General features: G+C 42.4%; 1 protein-coding gene across 1 annotated transcript; it reads right to left on the bottom strand.

Annotated features, from left to right (window-relative positions):
• Nucleotides 1-728: 728 nt before the first annotated feature.
• Nucleotides 729-2,963, bottom strand: LOC128414660 (glucose-dependent insulinotropic receptor-like). Its single transcript, XM_053390277.1, has one exon. It carries the CDS (start codon nucleotides 1,881-1,883, stop codon nucleotides 837-839), a length of 1,047 nt encoding a protein of 348 aa, XP_053246252.1. The 5' UTR covers nucleotides 1,884-2,963; the 3' UTR covers nucleotides 729-836.
• Nucleotides 2,964-9,402: the final 6,439 nt, after the last annotated feature.

The raw sequence follows: 9,402 nt of genomic DNA, 5'->3' as shown, positions 1-9,402 counted from the left end.
TACAACTCACAAAGGAGCCAAAACTTCCTCACATCTGATCTGCAGCATGAGTCGATTCCTATCATATATGACTTTGTACTGTGGCCTTTCACAAGCAATTGAAGGGTGTAGCAATACTAGAAACCAATTGCTTATGTGCCATGCCTGTCAAGTTTCCCTGAATAGCCCTGCATGGCCACCAATTTCTGTTCTCCGTCTTGTTAGAAAGCAGGCAGCAAGTCAGCGGAAGCATCAGCTATATGGGACTTCCTCCCAAGAACAGGGGGTGGTGGCGGTGGTTAAGTCTAACAATTTAATAAATTTAATAAATAACAGTGTAATACAGCAATAAGGGTGGGAGAAGAACATAAAGGCTGGAGATAGATTTGGGTTTTTATTTAAGTTTGTTTATTGATGCTTGGATTAAATTAACTGCATAGAAATTGGTGTTTAAACTAGACCCAACACATTTTCCCTTCTAGCTCGTTTATCTAGCCACATGTGGAACCAGATAACCAGGCAAAAAGGAACATATATCTTACAAAGGGAAGGTAGACTGGATAACACCACGTACAAAATTCTGTGTTAGGCTAAAATTATTTGCACACTTATTCCCAAAAGGCACTTATTAAAAAGAACACTAAGAGGGGAAATATATGCAGCACTGTTTTCTTAGCTCACTGTTGATCTCTGCGTCACCAAATTATGGTTAACTGCCCAGTAGTGGAATAGATAGAATAGGAAGAAAACTTGGGTGCGCATTTGGACTTTTTCTGCATTACCTTTTTTTACTGATGATCAGTGCACAATAAGCTTTCCACCTGCTTTATGGTGGGTTTCCTCTCTTGGGCCTTGAATCAGGAAATGGTGAGTACTCCTCTGAAACTGTTGAAGGGAGGAGATTCAGGTGGTTGATCCCCAGATGAATTTTGTCTTGTGGCTCCTCCGCAGGGTAAGTCACTTTGGTTTATGATGTTGAAATGGGTCACTGCCAACCTGTTAGACCTGTGGGGTTTGATTTGTCCCTTTCCCTTACACTTCAACATTTTGACCAACTGGGTTCTTATATCCTTGCTGTATAGCGAATAGATAAAAGGATTTATCAAAGAATTGGCTTCTCCTAAAATATATAACAAATCCTTCAGCTGTGAGCTCAGGATGCAGGAGGTACAAGTAGCTTTCACAATGGCAGCTGCATAATAGGGGCTCCAGAAGAGGACAAAACAGATAATCACAATGAGGACTGTCCTCAGAGCTTTGAAATGGCGGAGAGGAGCAGTAGGGGTATCTGGGTGCAAGCAGACACGCTGGATCTGCTTCTGATGAAGATAAGCAATCCTCCCCACCGAGATATGTAAACAGACCAAGGTCAGCAAGGCAGGGATATAGATGCCAAAGCAGATTATGTACAGGTAGTCACTCTTGGCTGCTGCCAGGACCCCACAGCTACCTGAGAGTTCACTTTGTTGAAGTTGTGAGAAAATAAGTGGCATGTGTCCCACCAAGAAGGAAACCGTCCACAGGACAAGAAGAGAGAAGACTATAGGTTTCTTGCTCATCAGTGTAGGGTAATGAAGAGGCAGCTTCACTGCCAAGTACCTGTCCAGAGAAACCAAAAGCAAGGTGAGAATGGACCCAATGCAAGGAGTGATGCTCATGCAGATCCGCAAGAGACAAATAAACAGATTTCGGTCAAATAGTGCATCTGTCGCATCATCCAAAGCTTCCCCAATGCACATCACACCAACCAGCAGATCAGCAGCTGCCAAGTTAAGGATGAAGACATAGTTTCTGCTTGGTTTCTTCTTTCTCAGCTGACAGATGACTATGATCACCAAGAGGTTGGATGATGGGATGAAGACGCTTAAGAAGGCATGTAGCACTGTACACAAGGTATCCGGCATCTTCTTTGGGAAGCAGCAGTGGAAACTACTGGGTTTAACATATGCGTTGCATACGCAACTTACAATCAATCCACAAGAGGCGACATCAGGCTAGGAGGAAACATACTACCATTGAGAAACTGGTAGAAGTAACAGCAGCAAGAAGTGATGATCCAGTGTCTAGACTCCATTGGCTCGGCTCTGGTCAGATGGTTCCTTTCAAACTTCTGGGCAATGTTTGCCATTGAGAGAGATTGTCAGCATCACTGTAGCTTCCGAGTTCTTTTCCCTGTGTGAATATAGGTTTTTCTTTTTCACCTGGCAGAGGTGTGTCTGAAGATGCATGAAGGCTTCAGGCACAGTGAACTCGTTGGCTTGAGGAGGAGGGGGAAAACACCTGGGGCGGGCAGTGCAGCCTTGTTCAATCAGTTCCTGAAACTGTCTTTGACGCAGAAAGATAAGGAAGGCGTTTGACAAACAGAGTGGAGAAACATTGTGAGCTCCCCCCCACCATTAGGCAGCTAAAAGGAGCTCGTGCAGTTTAAAAAGCATGCTCCGTATGCATGCAGGAAAATATCCCTGCGTGTTTATGCTATTAATGTCAATGGAGTCAAATTATTTGATCTCGGGTAGAAAACATACTTCAGTTACTACGGCCAGAAAAAGGTCATTGTTTCCAGTTTAGTGGATATTGGATGTAAATACAAGGCTAAGATGTGAACTGGTAAAAGCTCACCAGAATCCACGCTTTCCAATACTGGTTGACTTTGTTAAGCCAAAAGTAAAATGGGGGCTTAGTACTTCCTACATTTTATTTAGGAATGCAGTCTTGGTGTATTTCCTTACTTGGATTATTAAGTCCCATTGAACTCAAATCTCTAATAAGACAAGAATAGGATCACACCGTTAACTTGATTAAACACTTTTTTAAAATCAATTGTTCCGCATCCTCTAGCTGTCTTTCAGAGCAGGGAAGGCTTGGAGGTATATCACCTGCACTGCCTGCAACAAGTTCTAAATTCAATCCCTGGCAACTCCATGTATGGCTAAGAGAGCCCTCTCCTTGAAAACTGTTGCCAGTCAGTGTAGAAAAAATGCCAAACTAGCTGAGGCTCCAATACTTTGGCCACCTCATGAGAAGAGAAGAATCCCTGGGAAAGACCCTGATGTTGGGAAAGCTGGAGGGCACAAGGAGAAGGGGACGACAGAGGACGAGATGGTTGGACAGTGTTCTCGAAGCTACAAACATGAGTTTGACCAAACTGCAGGAGGCAGTGGAAGACAGAAGTGCCTGGCGTGCTATGGTCCATGGGGTCACAAAGAGTCGGACACGACTAAACGACTAAACGACAAAAGCTGGATTAATACAGTGGTACGTCAGGTTAAGTACTTAATTCGTTCCGGAGGTCAATACTTAACCTGAAACTGTTCTTAACCTGAAGCACCACTTTAGCTAATGGGGCCTCCTGTTGCCGCCGCACCGCTGGAGCACGATTTCTGTTCTCATCCTGAAGCAAAGTTCTTAACCTGAAGCACTATTTCTGGGTTAGCAGAGTCTGTAACCTGAAGCGTATGCAACCTGAAGCATATGTAACCCGAGGTACCACTGTTTTCTGACTCTGTGTAAGGGAGCTTCCTAACACTTGCATGTTTTAGGTTGCCAAGGAATCTTGCATTTTCCTTCAAGGGTATGCGTTTGAGAGTTGTGATTTAGGACAGGGGTAAAAACAATGTGGTGTCTTCGAGGCATTTTGGTCTGTAACTCCTGTCAGCCCCAGACAGCATGGTCAAGGCTGACTGACAGTTCAACAGCATCTGTTCTACACAGAACACTCACAGGTTCCCATCATCCAGAAATCAATGTTTTGCAATGACATTGCAATATAAAAGTGACAGTAGAGGATGAAGAGTAAGAGGAGGGGTGGTACAAGAAGGGGCAGAACAAGTTAGTAAATCTCCTCCATCATCCTCCAAAGCCAAACCCAGCTTCCTGGCAGTTATAGAAACTAAGTCTGTTGCTTATATTTCTGAGAGTAACCAGAGCAGGGCCCCAAATAGAGAGGGACAAGAACAGATAAATTATGGAAAATTGGGTGCTGGAAAGAATAAGCAGTCCATAAATAGTTGCAACAAATAGAACTGTGCTCTCTGTTAAGATTTGAGAGGAAAGAGAATTTTATAGTGTACTGACAAAGGTATACCCAACTGTGCTATATTTAGACAACTGCAAGGAACTGGTTCAACTCAGGACTCTAATATGTTGTCAATTTATCCTCTGTCCAAACAGTATTTTCATTAAGTTCACATTTACTGCAGTTTCCAGTTTTATTGTCAACCATTCCAAGATAGGCATCACTAGCAACTACTTGTTAATGGCCACCAGAAGAGTTTCAGTAATAGCTCCGCAAACACTGCTTTGGAGAGATTGTACCTTGCGGCTGTTCCTAAGCAATTCACACAGAACATCTGCCAAGCTTTTAGGGCCTGCAAGCTTCTAATCCCAGGTCTTTAAAACAGTGGCTAGTTACAGCTATGAGAAATAGGGACCCAACAGGGTAAAGCTCATAGGACCATCCTGCAGAATTGATGATGTACTGCCTATTGATTGTGTCCTCCAAGAAGTTTCGACTGGAAAAATGAAAAGAAAAGGGGTGGGGTGAGGAGAGAGACAGAAATAATCTCTTTTCAAAGACATTACCTGAAGTATTTTTGTATAGTTTCAAAACTGCAGCACCTTGAAAACAGGAAAGGAAAGGCAACAGAATTTAAGGTCCTATGAAGTGGGAATCAATCCATTTTATAATTTGAGCACCAAAGTATTATTTAATCCCTTTGATTGGAAGCCCAAAAGAATATTGAGGAAAAACAAGTATATGGCTTTGGGTGCTCAATAAAATTGTGTGTGATTTCAGTGGGACTTTACTTTTTCCAGGGCCAAACCCTATGGTGTTCTCAGTCAAGATTTGTGAGAGTCGCGTACTTTTGGCTTACTGAAGACCAGTTATGAAGGATTAAACAAGTGATGTTTCCCATATTGCAAGGGTAGGAAGTCTTCAGCCTTCCAGATTTATTTTTAGTTCAACTTTATCAGCGCCAGCCAGCACAGCTGATTGTCAGGGACGTGTAGTCCAGCAATAACTGGAGGGTCAGAGGGTGTCACACACCCACACATACACGTAGACTGACAGTATACAGAACATTATTTCTTGTTTAAACTCTCATTTTGTTGTTTTAAAAATACTGTGAGTCAAGGGTGGCTAACCTGTGGCCTTTCAAGTATTGAACTACAATTCCAATTAGTCCCAGCCAGCTTGGCCAGAGGTCAGAGACGATGGACAATATTTGGAAGGTCTCTCGTTAACCACCCATGTTGCAGATCAGAAGTAGAGAACCTGATCTGGCCAGCAGGCTATTCTTTTAGTTCCTACCCCTTGTGGGCTGAATTTGGTGGGCAAGGTTACCCACCAGAAAATTGCCTGATGTCACAGTGATGTCACCAGGCTTGCAAAGAACTCTGTGTGGTGTTTTGAACCAATGCTGATCAGCAGATTTGAAGTCATGCCCTATGAGCTGATGGGCAGTGACTTCAACCATACCTTTTGCAAGGATTGGCCACACAAGTGCATTCTCCAAGGGCAACCAGATCTTTATGGAGTCATGACTCTTTGCCCCATGCCTGACATCAGGTGTGGGAGAGGTGGGCATTGTTTCAGGTAAACAGTCTCGCAGGCCCAACTTGGACCTCTGGAACAGGTCCCCCACCCCCCGCCCCCACCCTCCGTTGTAAATAACTGAAATTAAAAGTAACTCTGTTATTAAAATTTTTGAATTATGGTGCTGGAGGAGACTCTTGAGAGTTCCATGGACTGCAAGAAGATCAAACCTATCCATTCTTAAGGAAATCAGCCCTGAGTGCTCACTGGAAGGACAGATCGTGAAGCTGAGGCTCCAATACTTTGGCCACCTCATAAGAGAAGACTCCCTGGAAAAGACCCTGATGTTGGGAAAGATGGAGGGCACAAGGAGAAGGGGACGACAGAGGACAAGATGGTTGGACAGTGTTCTCGAAGCTACCAGCATGAGTTTGACCAAACTGCGGGAGGCAGTAGAAGACAGGAGTGCCTGGCATGCTCTGGTCCATGGGGTCAAAGAGTCGGACACGACTAAACAACAACAACAAGTTATTAAAATAAACGAATGCTACAAGTAAAAGGGCTTTGGAATGATCTAGTATTAATTATGGGAACAAGCATAAATTATGCTGGTGCTAGAATGTGAAGAACGGAGGCAATCACAAGATTTGTATCCATAACAAAGAAAGGTTTCCCTTTTGTTTACTTGAATACAAACACTGCTTCCAAGACACCATACCAAACATGTTAAGAAGGGTAGGAACAAGCAGCTATTAACCTTGTAGCAGGTTAATGCCTGGGAGTGGAAGGCTTGACATGAATGTGGACAGGAGGCAGCCTGGGAGGAACCTGGCTGCATATAGCAAAATAAAATTATGAAGGAGAGGCTAAAGGACCACAACCACCAGTCAGTCTCTGTCTCAAATGCAACTCGTCCCTGGTTTCAGGATTCTTCTCTTGAACACCCCTTACTCAGTGCCGGATTTACGTATAAGCTAAACAAGCTATAGGTTAGGTCACATGGGTAGGCAAACTAAGGCCTGGGGGCCGGATCCAGCCCAATCGCCTTCTCAATCCGGCCCGCGGACGGTCTGGGAATCAGCGTGTTTTTACATGAGTAGAATGTGTCCTTTTATTTAAAATGCATCTCTGGATTATTTGTGGGGCCTGCCTGGGGTTTTTACAGAAGTAGAATGTGTGCTTTTATTTAAAGTGCATCTCTGGGTTATTTGTGGGGCATAGGAATTCGTTCATCCCCCCCCCCCAAAAAAAAATAGTCCAGCCCCCCACAAGGTCTGAGGGACAGTGGACCGGCCCCCTGCTGAAAAAGTTTGCTGAGCCCTGGCTTAGGACTTTCTTGGGGGCCCCCCAAAAATTTAGAGGGGAAAAACCTGGATGTACATTTCCAAAATATAAGTTCAACAATTACTTTGATAAAATACATATTTTGTTATGTGCAAATGGCTTTAGATACCCATTAGGTCCATAAATTACCACATAGCATATATTCAACACACAAAAACAGCGACAATTTGCTGTTGACAAAGGACAGCGGGACATATAAAGGGCCCCATTACCTTCAGTAGCTTAGGGCCTCATCAATCTAAATCTGGCCCTGCCCCTACTTGAGTGTTAAATTCCAAGTTGATTAAAATTCTGGTTCATTCTCAGAGTAACTACCTCAGTGACTAGTACATCAATAAGTCCTCATCTCTGTTCTACCCCAGATTTCCAAGTGGGACAACAGTGGGCTCACTGCATGGCCAGAAGCTACAAGAAACCAACTTCCTAAGTGGGAAGAGATGCTGCACATTGTGCTTTTTACACAGCCCTGTTGCAATGCCATGAAGCTAGTTTTAAAACCATGCACTCTCAAAGCAGGAAGGTTCAAAAATAGTGTTGATGTTCTGTACGGCTACAGTTTATGGAAATTAACAACCTAGCAACACACCTGAGCAACCACAAACACAGGTGCACTCTGCTTGCTTGATACTAAAACTGTTTGTTCACATGGAGGTACATTATTCATGGGAAAAGAAAATCCTTCCTTCACAAGATACATTCAGGGTGAGGGGAGGACTATACTGAATGCTGAGAGTTGGGGTGCATTTCACTGGTTATTCAAAAGGCTCAGGAGCTGATCAGCAGATTTGTCAGTAACATTTGATGGTCTGTAATTTACAACTCAAGCTGTGTTAAAGCCAACATGCACATGTAACTCATATCCATCAAGTATCTGTTTCACTCACATACAAACTGAAAACTTCAAAGACAAATCACATCACAAGATACTCAAATTAGAAACAAAACAGGTGAATGAGCATTAAAAGCTCGTATTAATGTTAGCTACATATGGATGAAAATTGCAGGCGTTTTAGTTACTAAATAGCTTTTCATTCCCTAACTCACTAGACCAACAGTGATAAAATAAAATAATAATAATAATAATTTACTTGTACCCCACCCATCCGGCTGGGTTTCCCCAGCCACTCTGGGTGGCTTCCAACAAAGATTAAAAATACATTAAAATCGCAGACATTTAAAACTTCCCTAAACATAACCCTAAACTTCCCTAAAAATATACAGCTTTTCCAACAACATAGTGGCATAAAACCACTTACTTAGATGAAAATGCAATACACTACAGAATAAATTTACTGCAGTTCCTGTTGAAAAGTACAATGTGTGCTACAGGTGACAAATCACTTATTTGACTACTCCTGCACAGGTTTCCTGCATGTGGAGACTTCTTACTCATTCTGATTATTGGTGCCCAAGTTCCATCTTTCAGTTAGTGCGTCACAATAATGATTGTTTGCATATGCTTGCCAAATGCTGAGGAAAAGATGCTGTACATCAAATGCTTTCTCGTGAGCATCAACATTTTATGAACTTCAGACTTGCATAGTGCTAGCAATCTACTTGCAGAAAACATTTTAGGTATTTGTTTCTTTTTTAAATGAAACCTATGACCTTTCTACAATTTGGCTACAACAGACACAAGAAACCAATTTTTTAAAAATACATTAGAAAAACTGAGCTCCCCTCTGCATTTACCTGGGGTTCCTAGTCTGGCTATGGAAGAGGACAAGTCACTGTTCATTTGTGTATACATATGTATGCCTGTATGTAATTCAAGGCTTCAAAATGTTACCTTGTTTCAGTTTAATTCTTCACAGATACATCAATAAACATGTGATATAGAAACACAGTGTGTGTGTGTCCCAAATTACATTCTATTTTTCTTTTGCTCATTCTAATTTTTTTTACCCAGAATTCAAGTCTAAACAAAAGGATGAGTTATGTTTCTGCCACCTCCAGCTGCTTCCAAGTAAGTTACTGTGTTAGAAATGAGAGTGCAGTTTTGGTCACAGAACACTCTCACAAATGGAGGCAAAAGGTAGGTGGTGTCCCGTCCCCCCAATTCTCCTTGCAATCACAGAAAAGCGCCATGGGTTGCTGTATAAGGAATTTGCAAAATACGCTTGAGCTTGTGGAATCCTCTGGTGGTTTACAATCCCTTCTGTAAATAGAACAGCTACACTGGATCCAACAAAACAGTCTTTTCTGCATGGCTTAAATATAAATAGTTGTGGTTTCTCATAGACTTCCAACACATTCTTCCAGCTCAGTAATTAGAATGTTTAATTTCCTTTCTATCTAAGAAGCCGGAGGAGAGGAAATGGCTGTTACTAGGCTAAAAGTATTCTATCACAGGCAATGTATTTGGTACTTTCCAAACCTAAGTCTGTAACTGTAACTTGATGTGTTGTGAATTGCAGAAGTTGAAGTTTCAAACAAGAAAGCCACCATAAATATTAAACATTGTCTTGTGTTTTTCTTCTTCTTCTTCAAGCACAGTCGCCAGACAGACGAATTCATAAAATGATTCAAGGTCTTTCACACAG

The sequence above is a fragment of the Podarcis raffonei genome, chromosome 5 (assembly GCF_027172205.1).
Source record: "Podarcis raffonei isolate rPodRaf1 chromosome 5, rPodRaf1.pri, whole genome shotgun sequence".
NCBI lineage: Eukaryota > Metazoa > Chordata > Lepidosauria > Squamata > Lacertidae > Podarcis > Podarcis raffonei.
This window is presented reverse-complemented; position numbering and strand designations above follow the sequence as displayed.

Coding starts and splice junctions, on each gene's coding strand:
- LOC128414660 (XM_053390277.1), bottom strand. CDS start 1,883: ATGCCGGATACCTTGTGTACAGTGCTACATGCCTTCTTAAGCGTCTTC.